Here is a 21,916-nt window from a genome sequence, read left to right as displayed (position 1 = left end):
GCTGTAGAACAGCCCAGCCCAGAGCATAGCCAGAACTTCGAACTCCTCCCCACCCCCACCACTTTGGATACAACACTGCCAGCATATTCTTCATCTGTGAAAGTACTTGACACTTTCAGCTCTAAAGTTTTCTGATCTCAGAATTCATCAGTTCTTGGGTGGACAAAGTAGGTAGTTATTCAGTACATGTGCTACTTAGAAAGAAAATAAGCTTTGGAATGTGACCTGGTGCTAGAGTAGGCATAGCTTTTGCTTAGCATTCAGGCAGGTCTTTCATGGACTGAGTTCTTTCAGGGAAAACCTCTGGGTGTCCCAGTGTGTGCTGATCTGAGACACAGATTTAGTCAATTTAGTGCTACTTCAGGGCAGAAGTCTCTGAGTGTACAGTAGTCGTTGGCTTTGTGAGCCAGCCGTGTCAGATTTCTAGGATGTTGGGGAGGTCTCCAGAGGACTGCAAATGTCTCCTGGCATTGACAAATTAGACCATTTCGTTTTTTCACTGGATCAACTAAGGTTAAACTTAAACAAATATGAGCAGCTGGGCGGCTTTGGCAGGAGTGAGATGTGCATATTCTCAAAGAAAAAAAAAAAAAAGAAAGCAAAGAAAAAGTGTGTGTTCCCCAAGGAAGGAAGGAAGGAAGGATGAGGCGTGGAACTGAATGGCCTCCTCCAAGGAAGGAAGCAGTTATTTCTCTGCTGTTTCATTTTGCACTTTCAGTTAAGGAATTCCAGAAGTTGCAGGTTGTGGATCATGACCTCTTTTTTTTTTCCTTCTGTTGCTGCTTGCCAGAGGAAGGAGGGTGGGTGGCTCTAAATAACACTTTGGCCTTTATGGAAATGTATCAGATGTTCCAGGAGTGAGTCTGCTGCTTGTGTTCTCTCTTTCTGTGCGTGTGTGTCTGTCCGTCTGTGTGTCTCTTTCTGTTTCTCTGTCTCCCTCTCTTTCTCCCTCCATTTTCCTCTCTCCCCCCCTCTTCCTCTCTCTCCCTCTCTCCATGTTCACTTACTCTGTCCTTACTTGTGTCCTTTCTGTAGGATATACTTAGCACTTCTCCTCGCCTTATATAGCAAGGTCTGGTCGTTAATGTTAACGGAGATCTTACAACAGGGATGGCTGCCAGATAGTATTAATCAGGCCAGTGTTTGGAATTTCATAAATGCTCTGACTTTGGGTACAAATTAAACATGAAGAACAATATGAAACTGTTTTCTTCCTTCTCCTTTCTCTCCCCGCTGTTCCTAGCCCGTCCAGCTTCTTTCTCTTCCTGTCTGTTTTGGAATTATTCTGCTCTGCTGTATGCTTGCTGCATTGGAACTTTGTTGATTTTTGCCACGTTTAATTTTTTATTTCTCTCCGTCCACTCCAAGACCACAGGCGGAGCAGCAGTAGCCGGAGCCAGGACTCTGCAGAGGGGCAGGACGGGCAGGTCCCAGAGCAGTTCTCAGGTCTCCTCCACGGCTCCTCCCCAGTATGTGAGGTGGGGCAGGACCCTTTCCAGCTGCTTTCTGCCACCAGCCAAAACTATCCAGACGAGTCCCCCCAGCAGGGCGCCTGCCACGAGGCCAGCATGCAACTAGAGGAGACCAGTTTGCACACTCCTGGAGACCCCCAGCCCTGCATCCTGGACCAGAGCAACCGAGTAGGTTACCCAGCAGGCCTGCCCTCCTCTACCAACAGCCGAGCGCACCCTGAGACTTTGACTCTCATAGCACCTCTGCACCCTGGTGGTACTGAAGAAGAAGGAGACCGGAGCGGGGCCAGAAGCCGAGCCCCTCCCACTAGCAAAGCCAAAGCTGAGCTCAAACTCAGCCGCAGTTTGTCCAAGTCTGACTCTGATCTCCTGACCTGCTCACCTACCGAGGACGCTACAATGGGGAGCCGGAGTGAGTCTTTGTCCAACTGTAGCATTGGGAAGAAGAGGCTGGAGAAGTCACCATCCTTTGCCTCGGAGTGGGATGAGGTAAGGCCGACGTGACGTCACAGAACTGGGCTGGTCAGGCCCAACGTAGCCCACCACAGCTCTTGGGACCAGGATCTGGGCCAAGGTTGCTTTGGTTCCTTTATTCCATGCCTAGTGTGTTTCTGCCAGTAATGAGGATGGCAGATCCCAGAGAGCCTGGGTCACGGAGGACAGGTCTATGAATGGTTAAACTTGAGGGTGGAGGCCTCAGCAGAGCAGGGCTGAGGGAGGGACGGTTCCTAGAAATGACATGCTATTTGAAAACATTTGGAGCCCATAAGCCCTATTGGGAGATCATGCTTACCCTTAAGGTACCAGAAGGGCTTGAACTCTTCTTATGAGTTGTTCTAGAAGCAGAGGGAAGACCCAGGGTTAGCAGGAACCTAGGTGTGGACACAGGGAGAGAGAAGACTTGGGGACAAGCTGCTGAAAGGATGTCAGAGTGGGGTTTTTCTATTCTGGGCTACTGTGATTATTCTTGCTGTGTTCCCCTGGAAAACCAGATGTCTCTCCCAGCAAAAGCGTCCTGCCCATCCCACATTCCTGGGTTGGTGAGACACAGGGCTTGGTGGTTCAAATTAAGATTGGCCAGGAAAAAAAAAAATTGCAGTGGGAGGTCCAGGTTCCTTTCATAACCATTGTCACAGAATAGTTGGAACTATGTATCCAGATATTTCTCAGTGACTTGTGGCATGTGTGACTGGGTAGAAGAATGCATGTGAGAGATTGGTAAACACCAGAGAATGTTGGAGTGCCACCCTTGTAAGCTTCTTGCTGGGAGGGAGCTACCCTTAAAGTGGACTCAGCCTGCCTCCCAGGAGTAATCTTGAGATGCATTTAGCTCTCCACAAGGAGGGCACACTACAGTTGTCATGGCCATTTGTATATTCTGTGGACTTAAGGCCCAACCCAACTATGTTGGGTTGACGCTCCAAAGTTATATAAACGAAAGCCAATCCCATTCCCAGGGTGGGAACAGGGAGGGGGCAATTCCCTTAACACTGTTATCTCCAGATAAGATGCAGCTTAGGTCTCTGTTTAGTTAGAGACAGAAATCCAGCACAAAAAGATTTCATTACTTATCAACAAAGACTTGGTGAGTCTATACCAGATGCCCAGCCACTAATGGAAAATCACCATGAGTGAGGTAGCTCCCAGGATCCCTTAGGAGATTACATACACACACACACACACACACACACACACACACACACACACACACACACACACACGTACACACACACACACACACACGTGTGTGTGTGTGTGTGCACGCGTATGTGTGTGTGAGAGAGAGACAGACGAGAGAGAGAGAATTTTGATAACTTACAGTCAACTACAGTACAAAGCATTTAGGATTAGGATGGAGATCTATGAGGTATGCTCTGAACTTGTCAAGAGCAGTGCAGCCTGCAGAGAGAGATGTGTGAGGGTGGAAGGAGGCTTCCAGAAAGAACACAGAGAGGTGGAATTGGACATGGAATGAAAGAATTAATTCCTACTGTGCCTCAAACCAGATTGAAGGTAACAGGATGAGGAGAGAGAATAGCCAGTAGAGACAACATCATGAATCAGGGAAAGTTGAGGTCATTTGGTTTCTATAGTATTGAGTGTCCATAAGGGAGAATAAGAAGGAAAGTTAGGAGGCAAGATTTGAAGCAGACTGCACAAGAACCTTGAACTTGAGGCTAAGAGATAAGTAGCTGATGTGATATTTAGGAGGCAGGATCCCCAGATTCTTCAAAAGTGCCAATGGAATCTGTTGCTGCTTCCTTACAGCACACTCTTCCTTGAAAGGTCATGGCACTTGGTGATTCTTTGCAGCCTATTCATGTCCTGTTAGCATGCTGCATTGCCAGGAATTCTACAGGTTCTGCCATTTTCTCCTGGAAAAGAAGCAAAACCACTGAGACAAGAGCCCAACCTGGCTGATGCTATTCATTTGGGCTCATAGGTAGTTTCTTTTCTGCTCCTTAATATGGAAAAGTTCATGTGTTGACACCACTTTTGCAGGTGGAGATTACTCCTATAGTTCCCTGGTTGTGGGGAGCCAGGGGATCCTGAAGGTCTAGGTGATGAGGGCCAGTTGTGTGGTTACCTGGGGTCTCAGAGGCAAATTCAAAGATATTAAAGGCAACTGAGGTCTTACTGGAAAGAATTTAGAAGATTGAGAATTGCTTAGTTAACATCAGTAGGACTCTAAGGTAACCTTGTAACTTTTCTTTTCTTTCTTTCTTTCTTTCTTTTCTTTCTTTTTTTTTTTTTTTTGACAGTACTTGGGATTAAACACAGAGCCTCATACATGCTAGGCAAGCTCACCCTCAGGTAACCTCAAGACCCTCAGTATTGTTTTTGAGTCACAGTATACTTGGAGTCTAACTCAGGAGTTTCTTTTAATGACTGGCATTAAACTCAAGCCTTTGGCAAGCTTTCATTTAAAGAAAGAAAAGCCTTGGTTAATGACTATGTCCCACCCTGCCCAGTGTATGACGGTTGCTTTGACTTACCCTGTGCAGGCTGTTTCTTAGTCAAACTCCTGATCCTCAGGAAGTGGGGAAAACTATTCTAATAGAGATTGGGCTCAGCCCAGCTCCCCAATGAGACCTGGGAAAGAGGAAGGCTCCTCAGTCAGCTGTGATCCCAGCACTGATGGAGTCCTATGGTGAGTCTGACAGGTGCTCCTAGAAGGTAGTATAGGGATAGATGGGCTGGCACCACCATCAACTCCACTTTGGTACATGGATGGGCTCACTAAGCCTCTAGGTCACTTTTGTTATGTGTGAAACAGGCTGTCAGGTTTGTGTTTCAGTGTTTTATAAAGTAAGAGAGTGTTTAAATACACAGTTACTGGCGTGCATAAATTTCTGAGTCCCTGGCAGATATTAATGTTATTGTTTTGCCTGGAGGTGTGGAGAATTGGAACAGAGGCCTGGAATGGGTTCTGACTTTAGGTAAGGCAGTACCCTGGTGGTAGTCCTCAGGGGTTTGGAGGTAACATGTGACTGGAAGCAGAGGAGTTCATGCCCTTTGGCTGATGCTTGTCCTGCATAGACCTGCCCCCACATCAGAGAGAACAGACCCCCAGTCGGGGAAAGTCAGTAGACAGCTCCTAAGAGAGGTTAGAGAGTAACCCATTTTTCAACCCATTGTCTACATAGTGGCCACCAGTTGGTTGGGCTGATGTCCTCTAGTTGAGAAACATACCTGACTAATAGATATGGACCATGTTTATTATTGTTGGTTTAACACAGCCCTATTGAACTGCCCTGGACCAGAGGATTTCCAGGTTAGTGTCAGTCCTCAAAAATAGTATCCATTAGTGGTAGTAGCATTCTTCTTATAGTTTTGGTATCAAAGAAGTAATAAGACATTTGCCTTTTAAAGAGCTCAGCCTAAGAAGGCCTCTAACTCAAGCTCCAGTTTTCACCCTTGGGGCATACTAGAAGGTAAACTGAGAGTCAGTCTGCATATAAAAGAAACTTTAAGCCAGACAGGTGCTGGTGGCTCACACCTGTAATCCTATCTACTCAAGAGGCTGACATCTGAGGATCACAGTTCAAAGCCAACCCAGGCAGAAAAGTCTGTGAGACTCTTACCTCTACCAGAAAACCGGAAGTGGAGCTGTGGCTCAAGTGGTAGACACTAGCCTTGAGCAAAAATGCTCAGGGACAGCACCTAGGCCCTGCGTTCAAATCCCAGAACTGGCACCAAAAAATAACTAAATAAAAAGATTAGAATTCTGATTATATATCCTGTCATGGTATCTGCAATGTGTAGTAATTAGGTAAGAATATTACAAATCAATAAATATACTAAGGTCCCAAATCAAATATTAACATGGTTTATTCATAGAAGGATGCAGGTGATTTTTCTCACTTCCTGCCTATGTAAGTATTTTTCCCACATTTTATTAGCATTAATTAGTTGTATAGGGATTTCATCGTGACACGCCCATATATGTATACAATGTACCTTCATCAGACTCAGACCCCCTCCTATCACTCTCCCTTCCCAGACAGTTTCCTTGACCACATTTAAAGTTTCTTTCTTTCTTTTTTGTTTTAAATCAGTCATGGGGCTTGAACTCTGGACCTGGGCACTGTTTTTCTTTTTTTTTTTTGGTGCTTCAGTGGAGATATAGGAATCTCACAGACTTTCCTACCTGGGCTGGCTTCAGATGTGATCCTTAGATTTCAGCCTCCTAAGTATCTAGGATTACAGGCATGAGCCACTGGTACCCAGCTTCTTTTTAAGGAAAAGAAAATGTGTTAGAGATGGAGCCCAGAGCCACCCACATGCTAGGCAAATGCTTTGCCATCACACCACCTCCTATTCCTCTCAGATCTTTATTCTGAAAGGCTCAGTAATCAGTAGTATGGTTATATCATAAGGTTGGCTGGCTCATTGCTTAAACTATCGTCTGGCCATTAGATGCTGTAGTTACTATTTTCTACCTGCCTTTCAGTCCATTCCCTTCTCTCTACCTGCCTATGTGCCCTGCAGTAATAGGCTGAGAGAATGTTCTATTGGCTATGTCCTTCTACCGAAGGCCACATTCCTAATAGCAGTTCTGTCCAGGTTCTAATAAGTAGTTTCCTCCTGTTCTTCTCCCAGCCAGGAGCTCCTCATTTTGACTAGCTCCCTTCCCTTGTTGCTCTTCCTGTATCCTACTTAAACTTACATAAATAATAATCCCCTTATCAAGCTCCTTCCTTTGCCCAGTTAGAATGTGACATCTTTTTCCTGTAGAGACCCAGTGCTTGTCACCTCTCAGAAAGCACAGATGGTTGTGTGCTGTAAACATGGCTGTAGCATGTTCATCAGAAACTAGTTTTCATTTGCAATGCACTGGAAGGTTTGGCAGTTCAGGAAGCTGGGGACTTGGACTGGAAGCCTTGGCCACTCAGGAAGCTGCATAAATAATTATTTTACTGTACAGTTTATAAAATATTAAGAAAAAAGTCCATACATGTACAGTACAAATAACTTTTTTGCTTTCCAAAAATTGTCCATCTGTGGTATTTTGAACCTGAAGATCCAGAACCCTTGGATATCAAGGGCTGGCTGTAGGAGTAACAAGAATAACTTTCTGGTTGGGTTGTGGTTTGGATGTATAAAGTCCATTGGGTCAGCTAGGTCTCTCTCATACCTGTCTTTGAATGGATTGAAGTTTATGAAAGGGAAAACCACAGAAGGCTGCTTGTCTACTCCGCATAAACATCTGAGTCATTTCAGACTTGGCTGAAGGCTTAAGTGATAAATCTATGTTTTGTAATAAGCTTTCATAAATATTAAACAAGCGGGGAATGGGTGAAGAGCAGGGACATGCTTTGTATGCATTTTGCATAAGCCAAGAATAATTTCTGGTTAAGAATGTCTGTTTTGGGAATATCTTGGCCTTGTCTGAAATGGTAGCCGAGGGGATCCTGGGCTCTTGAGATGTGAAGTGCCCCAGCAGGGAGGGCACCCTTCCAGCCAAGTCCCTAGCCGCCCTTTGCAGCACTGTCCCATTAAAGGCATGATGTCATCAAGAGGAAAGATGATTGGTTCAGCTCCAGGGAGGCTTTGGCTGCTTTTAACCCCTGAGGGTTGGGTATACAGAAAGAATGGCATAGCTGTAACTTCCCCAGATTTGAGCTACCACTGATAACTGCTGAGCTTCCCACACACATTTCTACAGTGTACATTGTTCTTACTCTGTAAACAAGATCCCTTTTTACTGAGCAGAGCTCTCCTACTCTAAACAAGAATGTGACGCTCCCACCTCTGGGGACAGATTGGAGCCTGGAATGTCTATTTAAGTTGCTTCCTGGCATACAGTGGAGTCACAGCCTTTATCCTAAGGAAACATCCTCTAGTCCTTTGGTGGTCTGTTCATTCTTTTTTTAATTTCACTTATTTTATAGGCAGCCCTCCACTTCAGCCTTTCTATCAGGTCAAGTGATTTTTGTTAGCTTAGACTGATAAAAACACACCTACATTATGCACTTCTGCCCTTAATGGTCACAGAAGAAACATGGGATGGGGGGGGGGGGGGGTTGCCGGGTAAGCTAGGCCAGTCCTGGCTTTGTAGTTAACTTTGCTGGGAAGACTGTTAATCTCCTTCTGTCCTTGGGAGCCAGTCAAGGTCATCAGCTTCTCAGGGGTTTCTCCTTGTTATTCCTCCCTTCACTCATTTTTCCCCTTTTGTTCTTCCCTCTTCTGGGTTCTTGCCCAGCTCCCTTCCTCCTCTAACTTTCCTCATTCTATTTCCCATTTTTCTGCCCTCTCTCTGCCACATATGTTTCTTCTGGCTTTCTTTTTAATGTTTATGCTAGTGTTTTCCATGTTTATATTCTTTACAGGGACTGTGTCAGCACCTGCACTGCCTGCCCCCTCCAGTGTAGTCCAGTCCTATGCACCACAGCCAGCAGGACCCCAGTGAGACCCTCAGAGGCTGTCTGTGGGATTCGAGAGTTTGCCAGCAAAACAAGAATTTTCCTTTCTTCCCCTTTCTTTTTCATTTGAGACTGGGTACACACACACACACACACACACACACACACACACACACACACACACACACACACACACACACACACACACACACACACACACACACACACACACACACACACACACACACACACACACACACACACACACACACACACACACACACACACACACACACACACACACACACACACACACACACACACACACACACACATCTTTTGGACTTTAAGGTGGAGTGCTGCAATAACAAGCGAGAATCATCATGCTGGCTCATATACTTTCATTCTGGTTTTGTATCTTCACTTTTTGTTCCTCTAGTGTTAGTTAGCAATAGACATTAGACTGAGCTTATAAGACTTAGTGAATACTAGTTTGTCTTACTTTATTCTAAGCAGAAAGTATGTCTGAGACATAAAGTATTGCTACATAATTAATAATAATATAAAATTGAAAAACTGTATCTATTATTACACATTCATTCAGCCAGTTTGTTTAGTGCCTGCCTGGCCTAGGCACTGTTGTAAGTGCTGGAGACTCAGCAATGTACAAACCAGACAAAACCTTACTTTTATGGGAAAGAGAAATGAAAAAGAATAAATAAGAAATTTTACATCATGCTCAGTGGTGCTAAGATTGCTCATGGGGAAATAAATCTGGGACAGGGAGGGAGATTCTGGTAAGGGGGCAGGCCTGGAGGTGGAGGAGAAGGGAGGGAAGGTTGGGGCAGGCCTGGAGGTGGAGGGGAAGGGAGGGGAGGTTGAGGGACCGGAGCTACTTTCTCTCCATTGCTGTTGTAAGAGAAATTTAAAATTCTGTCTTACACTTACATTGTCATAGAAATATTTCTTACAACTTGACTTTCACTTTTAACCTTCCCTTTCTTTCCTACCAATGCTGCCTTGCTTTTTTTCTGATTCTTTTAAGCGTGTAGGATGACTTTTTTCTTTAAGAGTATATACATATGTGCATTTTTTAAAGCTATGTTGAATTAGAATGAGATTGGAATTTCTAAGACTTTCTCAAACTTAATCATCCTTGTCATCCTCCTGGGCAAGGGTCATTGGGAATTCTGAAGAGGAGAAGTCTGGGTCATTATCTGAGGAAATACATTTGAATATGTGACGATCATACAGTTAAAGCAGAAATCAAATCTCATCTCCAGAATTCTAAGGCAAGGGGAAGGAATTCAAAATTATTAAGGCCAAGGATGGCAGGACTGTAGACAGCAGGAGGTCCAGTGCATGGAGGACAACAATTACTAGAAGGAGTCGGGAGGTGAATTCAGGCATCAGCAACTCTATGTGGAGCCCAGAGATTGACTGATCCCTGGAGGGCCGTAGCCACAAGTAACTGGACAGGTACATCTTACTTCATCTCAGGAGCCAAGCTGTGGTTCCAGACACACAGCTGCAGCAGATCTCAGAGAGGGATGATGGTGTCTTTAGACATTCTCTGGCCCTGGGCAGACTTAGAGCAGGTTGTTTTGGAGGGAGTTAAAGATGGTCTGTGTTATGTGTGTTTGCATGAGAGAGAGAGAGTGAAAGGGAGATGGAGATAGATAGATAGATAGATAGATAGATAGATAGATAGATAGATAGATAGATAGATAGATAGATAGATAGATAGATAGATAGATAGATAGATTTAGATATCTATAGCTCTATATATCTAGATATGGATTTGAGTGCAGGAAAGTAATTAATCTGGCCCTCACTTGGGCGTATTTTGGACTGCTGTTTTCTGGCCCATGGTGTTGGGCTAGCACTCTCAAAGCTGTGCTCTCTAATCTCGGCTTGTGTTTCAGTGGGAGGCCCTCCCTGCCTACTGTTCCTCTGCGTTGTCAGCTTTCTTCCCCTTTGATGCTTTCTTCTGACAGTACCAAGTGAGTAGCTGCTGGGTAAGAAGGAAGCTTGAGCCTAGCAATGTTGGACAGGCCCAAGGTGCCAAGAAGATCTTCCCCGGGCCTCTTGCTAACTTGCTCATAAGCTCTAATGACCCCATCTCTGGCACCACAGGGTCCACCTGTCCATAACTCAAGGCAGCCTGTTTGTTTGTCTGGACAGGTGGTAAATTGCCTAAGCTCACTAGGGGCCTGCAAATGACAATTTGTCTAGCAGTCTGTTTTTGGCTGCCCTGATTTCAAGAGCCAGGAGACTTTAGTAAACACTAAATGGTATGTTTTGTAAATGTTCTGGTTCCTTTCCACTTTGGATCTTGTTATTTTAATCAGAACATCCCCCAAACCACGTGAGTGTTGTATATCTGTTGAATGTGGACATGCCGTCTAGGGGTTGCTACTGGAAAATAGCTGACATTGGAATGTGGGATCCTGGAGAAATTCTCCTTCTGGAGCTAGTGCTGTCTCTGTTCTGGCACAGGGCAGTACAGAACTCTGTGAGACTTGAGGTATAGCAGGTGAGGAGAGTTCTCCTATCTCACCTCAGCCTTCCCAGTTACTGGGATTATAGGTATAATGCCCAGCAATATGGCTGAAACTTTAAAGCACCAAAAAGCTGGGTGCTGCTGGCTAGCTACTTTGGAGGCTGAAATCTGAGGATTGTGGTTCAAAGCCAGGAAAATTCTGAGCCTCTCACCTCCAGTAAACCACTAAAAAGCCAGAATTAGAGCTGTGTCTCAAGTTATAAAGTGCTAACTTTGAGCTAAAAGCTCAAGAACAGTGCCCAGGTCTGGAGTTCAAGTCACAGGACACACACACACATGCACACACGCACACACGCACACACACACACAGCACCAAAGAACATAAAATGAACAATAATCCTCCCTCCTTGTTCACAGTATCCAGTTCTCCATAGTTTAAAAAAATATCCTTCCAGAAATATTTGTGTATTTATAAGCAATTCAGATATGTAAATACTTAAGATTAAAAAATCACTCTTAAGTATATGAAGAATTTTCTTTTTCATAGTTTATAATATTCCATTACTTATTTAAGAGTTTCTTGTCATTAGAAAATTTTGTTAATTAAAAATATTACTGAGCCTGGGATTATGGCTTAGTGGTAGAATGCTTGCCTAGCATGCATGAAGCCCTGGGTTTGATTCCTCAGTACTACATAAACAGAAAAAGCCAGAAGTGGCTCTATGGCTCATGTGGTAGAGTGCTAACTTTGAGTAAAAGAAGCTCAGGGACAGTGCCCAGGCCCTGAGTTCAAGCCCCAGGACTGGCAAAAAATTAAAATTAAAAAAGTATTGCTGAGATGTAGATACTTTACAAAGTAAGATAAATTTCTAGTAGCTGAACAGCTGTGAAACAGCTTGGTGCATATTAAATTTGCTCTTTCACCCATAGCATATTTTTAAAAAACCACCTTTTCCTATATTTGACCAACGTAGTAGCCTTTAATCTCATTTTCATGAAGAGATTGGCAATGTTATCTTTTTTGTCATTATTTTTGCTTGGGAGAGGATGTCTTTTTTTTTTTTTTTTTGTCTGTCATGGGGCCTGAACTCTGGGCCTGGACACTGTCCCTCAGCTCTTCAGCTCAAGGCTAGTGCTCTACCACTTGAGCCACAGCGCTACTTCCGGCTTTTTCTGTTTATGTGGTGCTGAGGAATGGAACCCAGGGCCTCATGCATGCAAGGCAAGCGCTCTACCACTGAGCCACCTTCCCAGCCAGAGAGGGTATCTTTTTGAGACTATGTAGCCCGCACTAACCTTAAACTTGCCATCCTCCTGACTCAGCTTTCCAAGTGTGGGGATTATAGATGGGTACCACCATGCAGCTTAACAATGTTCTTTTCCTTTAGTCTTAAAGTGCATGTCACTTATTATGAATGAAGTTGGCATCTTTTTAAACATTTGAAAACATCATTTTCTAGATTCCTTTTTTTGTTTTGTTTTTGGTGCCAGCACTAGAGTTTGAACTCAGAGCCTGGATGCTATCTCAGCACTCCTGCTCAAGGCTAGCATTCTACCGCTTGAGCTATAGCCCCACTTCTGGTTTTTCCTGGACTTTCCTGCCCAGGCTAGCTTCAAAGAACTACAATCCTCAGATTTCAGCCTCCTCAGTAGCTGGGATTATAGTCATGAGCCACCAGCGCTCAACTTTTTTTCTTTTTTATTGTATGATTTATCTTTCCTACTGTTTCGTAAGAGGTTCTTCATGTTCGAAGAAATTAGTCCTTTATATGTGATATGAGTTGGTTTTTGGCTTTATGGTATCTTAAGGGTTTTTGTTATTGCCTCTTTTTCTTTTTTCAGTGCTAGGAATGGAACCCAGACCTCAGGCATACTAAGCAAGAGCTGCATCTCCATCCTCTGACCCACCCTTAATACCATTTCCATCTCAAGTTTTTCACATTGTGTAGAGGCATCCAGGTTTTTAGCATACAGAAAGTTACATTTTTTATTTTTTTCTTTCTTCTCTTTCTTTCTTTATTTCTTCCTGACCTAGGGCCTGAACTCGGGGGCCTGGGCACCGTCCCTGAGCTTCAAGGCTAGCATTCTACCACTTTTGAAACACAGTGCCACTTCTGGTTTTCTAGTAGTTAATTGGAATAAGAATCACGTGTACTTTCCTGCCTAGACTGGCCTTGAACTGTGATCATTAGATCTCAGCCTCCTGAGTAGCTAGGATTAGAGGCATGAGCCACCAGCACCCAGCACATTTTTTCTATAGTTGAATGTGTCATTTTTTTTCAATGATTTCTGCATTTTGTATCCTAGTTAAACAGACCTTCCCTTTAGGTTCCAAAATAAACTACCTTCTAATTTTCTTCTAGTGCTTCTATGGTTTCACTTTTTAGGTTTAAATATTGATTTCTGCTGGAATTTCTTTTGCTACAGGGAGTAGTATGAGTTGATTTTTTTTAAAGCAATGCTCTGATCTATCTCACTGTTTAATTCAGTTTTCCAGTTGAGCAATACCAAAATTTTGAGAGGTAAAATGACTGGCCTAAGATCTTAAGGTTGAAAAGAAAAGCCAATTAAGTCTTAACAAGATTGTATTCAGAACTTGGCACAAATGTCATTTTGGCACTAATTGCTTGTGTTTTAATCCAAAGGATCGGAATACTATCTTACTTTTCCCCTTCCAACTCCAGAAAAATATTTGTATGTGTGAAGGAAAGTCAATTGGAGAAGGGGCTCCTGGGAGAAGCATGAGGTTCAGACATTTTCACTATTAAGGCTTAGAACATTTCCTTCCTTTTACTGCTGTGTCAGACAGAAGAAGACTGTTAGACTTTTCTTCAGTGACTCTTGAAGTGAGCTGAGGATTTTTGTCAAATTTTAAATTAGGAAATTGGAAGGAATCTAGTTACCATGTAGTCCAACTCCCTTATACATAAAAATCACTTACGTGTTCTCTAAAAATGGCTTGCCAGCTTCTTCTTGAAAACTTCAAATCAACCACCATTTCTTGTGAAATCATGGAAAATCTTTTCTCATTTCCAGCCAAAATCAGTGCCTTGTGCCCCTTCTCCTTCTCTTCAGATGTTGTTCTCCCACTACTTTGGTCCCACCCACACTCTCTGAATATGTCCTTCAGTGTTCTCCTAAGGTTGTATGACCCTGTTAAAGATGCTTGAGCATAATGCACACTATATTGTGTATTTCACTTGTCACGGGGTGCCTGATAACACTTCACCTAGGAATTAGATGTGTCTCACTCACTTGGAAAATTAAGAGGTACATCAGTGAACTCAAATCAAGGACAGTATGCATGATGCTCCTAGAGCTGCTTCCGCCCCATCAGGAGGCTACTTGGAAAGCTGAGCTTGGAATGGAGGTGCTTGTAGCCTTTTAAAGCTTCCTCTCCTTCTGTGATTCCTGCCTGGCAGGTACAACTCAACTTCTCCCTGCTGTGCTTTTTGGCAAAATTGATGCATGTGTTTGCATGTGCCCCATCACATACCAGGACTGCCTGCTTTCCACCTAGCAGAGTACTTGGCCTGCTCTGAGTCAATAGATCTTTCTTGGGCAGTTCTCAGCCTCAGCATCATTCCTCATGATCTTAATTTTCAGGTGCCTTTGTGCCAAGTTTTTATTTGAAATCAATAGGACAAGTAAGGATTGAGAAAGCCTGCAGAGTATAGATAACTCCAAGTCCTTGTGTGCCCATGCTGAACTCTTTCCCTTTTGCCCCTCTGAGTCAATCATCAAGGTCTCTTCTTGGCATCTCTCCTTCCTCTCCATTCTCCTCTTCCTGGATCACTAGGATGCTACAACTGCAACTTCAGCCTTGGTACTCCCCAGCCTGGGGCTGGTGATTTCTCCAGAGAAGACCCTGAGGTCCAGACTCAGGAACTACCATTTGTCTGCATCCTATTTTCTGATGTTGATCAGTTCCTTTACTTTCTTTTCCTCTGCATTTTGGCTTATATCATTTCCCCTTTTGTGATACCATTCTCCTTTTGTTTTTGTTGAAATTGATCCTTCTCTAAAGGCTTTCTCTCATTTCTTCCCTACTTGCATTAGGACCTGCAGTGTGCCTTGCTTTGCTCTAAGGTGCCTAGCTTTGTTCTAAGGGCTGGGCATACAAAATGAAATCGTAACCATGATCAATACCCAGCTTTTGAGTGATTTAAAGTCTAACGGGAGAGACAAATATTAAGTAAGTTTGAAGAAATAAAAATCATAAATGGAAGTAAGTGCACTTAAAGGGCAGAGCATACAGGGGTGGATGTGAGATTGACTGCTGTCAAGACCTCTGAGCAGTCAGCTATTCAGAGTGAGGGGTGACTCATCCTAGGGAGCGAATGGCTGCCTTTGTCTGCCATACCTTGCCCCTCCCACCTTGAGACAGCAGTCTGCTGTGGCAGCTCTCTCCTCAAGCACTAGATTGGCACTGTCTGCATTGCTGCTCTTGTCTATGTGCGCATGGCCTGTCTCCCCAGCCAGATTAGCACCCTTTCCAGTATAGTAATCATATGACATTTTCATGAGCCCTTAGGCTCCCCAGCCTACAATGGGCATTTAAACTGCAATGCAGAGATTAATGACCTCAGAAGCATGGGGAGATGTTGGATGTTTTAAGTCCTTAAAATGTCACATCCTTCAAAAGCTCTCAAGGCTTGGATTGCTGAAGGCCTTTCTGTGCTTGAACCTAGATAGTTTTTTTTTTTTTTTCTTCTTGAGAAAAATGTAAAAATTAAGCTTCTCTCCTCTTCATCCTTAGAATTTTTTTTCCTTTTCCTATTCTCTGATAATAAGTAATAGCCTTTTATGCCACAATTGAAGGTTTGTGAAAAATATTGGGAATAATTTGCTTTACATATAGGAGCACAAAAAATGTACAGACATCGGGAGAAGTGTACAGCTAATGTTTTACAGATTTCTCACATAATTTGATAGGTTTTCTCTTTCTCTCCCTCCCTCTCCCTCTCCCTCCTCCCTCTCCCTCCTCCCTCTCCCTCTACCTCTCCCTTTCCCTCTCCCTGTCTCTCTCCCTCTCTCTCCCTTCCCTGCTCCCCCCCCCCTTTTCCTTTTTCTTTTTCTTTTTTTTTTTTTTTTGTCCCTTGTGAGGCTTGAAATCTGGGCCTGGGCACTGTATCTCAGCTCTTCAGCTCAAGGCTAGCACTCTACCACTTGAGCCACAGCACCACTTCTGGCTTTCTGAGTGGTTTATTGGAGATAAGAGTCTCATGGATTTTCCTGCCCAAGCTGGCTTTGAACCAAGATCCTCAGATCTGAGCCTCCTGAGTATCTAGGATTACAGGCATGAGCCACCAAGACCCAGCTTACTCTCTCATTTTTTAAAGTTGAAACTGTTGTTTTACTAAAATGTGCTGGTTTGAAAAGAAGAGATAGAACTTAGTATTTAAATGTCATTCTTTGCCTATCTTGTCTCCCATAAATAAAATAGTTAACATTTCTGAAGAATGGGACAATAGGAGCCCCCTGGATAATGTGACAGAGGGTGTTATTTCAAGGACCCTACAAGTAAGTCAGGACTGTTTCTTGGCCCCTAATCTTTTGTTAGATTGAAAAAGAGAAAAGAGCCAAAAAGATGTAAGTGTATCTCAGAAAAATAAACCAGCTCCTGGCCAGGTAGCTGCCTGCATCCCACAGATCCCCAGAAGGACTTGGTACAGTAGAGTAAATGCATAGCTAAACAGAGCGTTGGCCAGCTCTATGTGTTTGAAGCCATTTACTGGCCTTGTAGGAGCCTATTCATCAGAGCAAAGAGTCAACATTGCTGAAAGCATGAATTTGGCGAAAGAATTTTCTAAAGCCCACTTAAAAAAAAAAAAATAGAACTATTTCTGCTGTTGATCCAGAATCAGGCCCTGATGAGTTTTCCCTGGTGTAGTATTAACCCCAAAGCTCTGGCTGTGCTCCTGACCAGGTAATATTTTCTATGTGCTGAATTCCTCCTGAAGGTTCGATTCAATTTGGCCTTTATTCATCCTGGGCAGCAACTCAAGAATGGCCTGATTGTAAGGCTGGAGCATAGTGATGGATGCATTTGTTTCACTGCTGACAAAGACTTTAGCGTAGAATCTCTCGGCTCCCTCGAAGACAGAAACAGATTGATCAATGAAAAGTGAGCCTATCGGTTCTTATGCAGAGATGCATCAAAGGCTGTGTGTTCTAGAAGGCGTCCACTTCCTGGGTGGAGTTGAGCAGGCTGGATGTGCAGCCTATGCCACAGCAAAATTGAGTCTCTTGCCTGGGACAAGCTCCACTAAGGCATTTGTCAAAGCTATCAGTACTACATGTCAGGACCCAGAGTCCCTCTGGCTCACAAAGCAACATGTATGAAGTGAGCACCTCTGTTACTGGGCTCCTTGCTGCTTATGTGACATTGTGAGAGCATGCTGTTAAAGGTTATCTTTGTGGTTTACTCTGACTATAAAGATGTTTGCTGATGTGTTTCTTAAAGGTGAATGCATTTTTACTACCTTGGTATTCCTTTTACCACTTAGTTTTGCTTTTGCTTTCCTAGTGGTCCATCATAAATTGCTTATCCTCTGTTGTGGGTAGTTTTCTGCTTTGCATCACCATGGGTATTTGGTGCTGTGCTCTGTGAATGTGTGTTTCTCTTTTGGGAGTCAAACCTGAGCACAGACTTGGGAGGTAAATAGTGTAGAAGGTACCAACAGTCTTGAAGTTCCTAGCTACAATCCAGTCTTGTTTCTCGGGACATACCAAGTTGCATGAGGAGGGCATGCAGGCCTACAGGTTATTGTTGGCATTGTCAGAGTCTGAAACAAGTAAATGATAAGATTCCTGGGTCCAGACCCAGCGGATGAAAAATGCTGTCTGCATTTGGAGAATACATTGAGTTTATGCTGTGCACTTTATTTGCTTTACTTTCAGACAGTGTCTCTTACTTGTACTAATTAAAATCCATATCTAAGCCTTTGTAGGCCAAGTTATTACTCATGCAGGTAGCATACATTGAATCATTTGATAAATTTTATGCAATAAGGTAATTGTGTCTATATTTCTTCAGTGTTGAGCTGGAAAGGAAGCGAAATATCATAAATCTCGATGAGCTTGGTAGGAGACAGTCAGATCTACAAAAATGAGTCCAATGAGCAAAAGTCCAAGCTGAGCCATGCAATATCACAAAAAGCCCAATAGTTCATCCTTTCCTTCTTTCCTTTCTTTCTTGGTAGCTTGGGAATTTGAACTTAGAGCCTCCTGCTTGCCAGGCAGGCATTCTACCATTTGAGCTATGCCTCCAGCATCAGGCCTAGTCCAGATCCTTAACAATGGCATTGTGAACTAGAATGGGCACTGCAATTTAAGCTGATATTTTAGAGCAAATGAAGCAAACAGCTCAATTGACACTGGTGTTAGTGAGCCTGTGGGACTCATTACTCTCCAAGGAGGTGGAACAGGTTGGCTTGGGAACCATCTTGCCCAGGTAACAGGCAAAAAGGTGTGGCCTGGCCTCCCTGGAGCCCTGTTCTCAGTCTTGCTGCCAGTGGCTGACCAGGCTACCTGGGACGGAACTCTTTATCAGCAGGTATTTATTAGTTGCCAACTATGTGTCAGGCACTGAGGTAGGTGCTAGGTACAGGAGGTGGAGTTAAAGGACTAGGTTCCTTCTTAGGGAGCTTCCTTGAATGAAGTATGACTCCTGAATGCCATGTAAGGAGGGTTTCAGAGCAGCATGCCGACTGCAGGTAGGGGTAAGGAAACTCTTTCATTATGCCTTACTGGTTTTGGGTAAACTTTATCTGTTAGATCAAGAAATATGCTTTTCTTTATACCGTATATGGGGCTGAGATGTTAGTTGCTTATAAATAAAAGAATTTATTCTTATGTGATTGGCTTCTCAGGATGCTGAAGTGCCTAAGTATGCCCTCCCCCGCTTTTTTTTTTTTTTTTTTTTTTTAATCAATATCATGTCTCTGGGCTCTGCTTCTGCCTGTTTAGCCCTAAAACTACATTGACAGTAGGTCTTTAGATTTAGCTTTAACAGAATTCTTTCCTGCCTCCAGTCTGGCTGCATACTATCTGGAGGTTGCCATCCTGGGGCTGTCAGAAATCAGCCAGCCTCACTTCATTTCTCAGTTTCACAGTTGCTTTTCTGGTCATCCCTTTGTCTGTAAAATAAAATAAAACAAGAATGTTTCCTGCAGGTTCCCTGCAGAGGCTGGAAGGTCAGTGCTTGCCAGCTTCATTCAGAAGCCCAGCCTTGCAGAAACAGAGCAGTGTCATCGGCGATGCCCTTCACAGGTGGCTGTCCTCTCTCCACTTGCCTCCTGCTTTGCATTCTGAGCAGGAAGGCTGTTAGCACAAGGTTCATTTAAAACCCCAGTTGAGGAGGTTATCATAGCATCCTAATTCTAGTGAGCAGCTCTAGTTTTCCCTTCAGCAGTTGGAGTAATTAAATGTCATAATGTATCAGGGGAGTATCAATTGTGAACACAGATTTCATGTCAGGTGCTTTTTTTTGTGTTCTTTGGTTAGTATTGGACATAGTACTAACTTACCTTGGCAGCATCTTTAACTGGGACATTCTGTGAATTAAATTGGACTCTGACCAGCCTGAAGGGTCTCAGGGCCAACTCTGCCTCTGGGACTTCACCTGTCACAATTGGCCTGTTGAACAGCTAGACTCCATTTCATGTCCTACTGCCCAGAAAACTAACAGGGTGTTTTTGCCTTGAGCTGGGAGGCTGTTTTGCTTTCCTTTGTAAAATGCCAGACCTAGAAGGGTTCCTAAATATGAGTAATATCCTTTATAGGTAGTAAACTGAGGCCCAGAAAAGATATGGCCTACTCAGCTGTACATGACCTTTGAAAATAAACCTCTGTTGCCTAGTAACGTCTTTGAAACCGATGGGGCACTTGATATTGGCTAGTTGAGTAAATGAGTAAACCCAGGTCTCCTGGGATTTCTTTGAGTAGCAGAGTTAATTTACCTTTTTTGGTATAAACTGGAGTGTGTACCAAATCTGGTTTGGGTTCACTGACTGGTATAGAATGTTAGAAAATATCACCTTATTTTCTTGAACCGGTACATAAAACTGGTCACCGGTCATGTTGCCAGTGCCAATAGTGTGATGACTGTTCTGCCTCCCCGTCATTTACATCCTCCCAAGCGGAGGTTCTCAGAGTGATTGCAGAGCAGCTCCATTAGCTTCACCTGGACGCCTGTGAGAACTGCAGGCCCTCTCTGTTCCCAGCCCTTGTGACAGGAACTCTGGCTGGGCAGCAAGCAATGTTTGGACAAACTCTCCAAGTCATTCTTCTGTGTAGCAGCATTTGAAAAGCGCTGCTTTAAGAGCGAAGTCCTCACTATGTTCCCTCTGGTGGTAAGCATAGTGTGCAGTATGATCACCCAGTTTGAACACTCAAGAACCAAGCATGGGGTTCCATAACACCAGTAAGCAAGTAAAATTTAATGCAAGTTTTATTCAACACGTTTAATGTATACATTGTTGTTATTGTGCCAGCAGTAATTAGGTAAATGAAAAGCAGTTTGTATAAATGACTGTAGTAAGTATTGCTCAAGCAAATCAAGTTTTTTATTGTTTTTCCCATATGAGCTTTCTGGTAGCTGTTAACCGCTTTCCTTTGGTTGGTTTCCCTCATTGTGTGGATGTGTATGACTGACATGCTCACAGGTACACTCGCCCATGTCTGACATTCTGGCTCTCATTTCCCAATTGTTAGGCTTCCTGTGGCCACCTGTCTTAGACTGAGTTCCCTAACAAGCACATTTAAATGGAAATAGGTCCTTGTGAAGGAAGCACTATAGGGGAGCAGAAAGAGTGAGAAAGAAAAGAAAAACGAGTGAGGGGTTTGTTATCATTCAGGTGACCCCTTGGGCCCCTGGCTTGAGTTGAGGAGCTAGGAACGCATTGCCTACCCCCACAGTGGAACAGGGACAGGGGATGTGAATCGCCTAGATAATTATACAGGTCCCGGGAGCTTTGGAGCAGGAGAGGACCATACGGATCCACAGGAGGCTGTAGTTGAAACAGGAAGACTGAATGGCTTAGTAGTATGGAGTGTAGCACAGACATGGGAACTCCCATACAGCATCTGCCTCTCTTAGTGAATGGGGTCTTGCTCCAGGGACCTGGTTCTGGAGGGGAGTCAGGGATAGGCAGCATTTGGGTTGAAGGAAGCTGTTAAGGGAAGCAAAGGAGAGGGTGCTGGGAGAATAGACTTTGGATCCTCTGGGCCAGGGTGGAGTAAGTGAAAAGAACTGGGCCATGAAAACAGCTGACATCAGGTCTCTTCTCTGGCCAAGGTGGAAGGAAAGTTGAGGGTTTGGGTCACTGGTAAAAGTGGGAAGCACAAGATAAACTTAAATTTCTTATCAACAAAATCCTACAGGCCTTCATCCCCCACACCAAACCCTGTCTCACTTTTATTTTCTGGTCTTCAGGCTATAGAGAATGGTCAGATGCCTCCCAGCTTGGGAAGAAAAGGAGTTTTGTGCCAGGCTGCCTTTGAGGTGATTGCAATGTCTGTTGCATGCCTCCCAGGGTGGTGAGGATGGGGACAGAGGCCTGCACTCTTCAGATGCAGTGCTCTATGGAGGCTCGTTGTCCTTCATGCAGTAGGCGGGGCCCGCAGTGAAAGGAGAGAACCAGGGACTAGGAGGGATGTTGTGCTGGTATACGTGCTATTTCCATGCCTTTTCTGATCATGTCTATCTTTTTTTTACATTCCAATTGTCCTTTCTTTTCCCTTCTTTCCCTTTCTTCCTTCCTTCCTTCCTTCCTTCCTTCCTTCCTTCCTTCCTTCCTTCCTTCTTTCCTTCCTTCCTTTCTTTCTTCCTTCCTTCCTTCCTTCCTTTCTTTTTTTTCTTTCTTCCTTTCTCTCTCTCTTTCTCCCTTTCTCCTTTCTCTCTTTCCTTCTTTCTTTCTTTCCTTCTTTTTTCAGTCATGAGGCTTGAACTCTGGGCCTGAGCGCTGTCCCTGAGCTCTCAAGGTGAGCTCTCTACCATTTGAGCCACAGTGCTACTTCTGGTTTTCTGGTGGTTAATTGGAGATAAGAGTCTCATGGACTTTCCTGCCCAG

At 43.9% G+C, this 21,916-nt stretch overlaps 1 protein-coding gene across 9 annotated transcripts in view; it reads left to right on the top strand.

Annotated features, from left to right (window-relative positions):
- Anks1a (ankyrin repeat and sterile alpha motif domain containing 1A) overlaps positions 1-21,916 on the top strand; it is a 186,949-nt gene that overhangs the window by 100,906 nt on the left and 64,127 nt on the right. For all 9 annotated transcript variants that reach the window (XR_011372212.1, XM_070023927.1, XM_070023929.1 and 6 more), the window contains one exon: positions 1,369-1,961. Coding sequence is in view for 8 of the 9 variants with exons in the window: in XM_070023927.1 (XP_069880028.1) it covers positions 1,369-1,961 (593 nt within the window). In the remaining variant the exon portion in view is untranslated. The remainder of the gene's footprint in view (positions 1-1,368; positions 1,962-21,916) is intronic.

The sequence above is a fragment of the Dipodomys merriami genome, unplaced genomic scaffold (genome assembly GCF_024711535.1).
Source record: "Dipodomys merriami isolate MVZ:Mamm:240054 unplaced genomic scaffold, mDipMer1.0.p SCAF_16, whole genome shotgun sequence".
Lineage (NCBI taxonomy): Eukaryota > Metazoa > Chordata > Mammalia > Rodentia > Heteromyidae > Dipodomys > Dipodomys merriami.
Note: the sequence above shows the minus strand (reverse complement) of the source record. Positions and strands in the feature narration are given on the sequence as shown.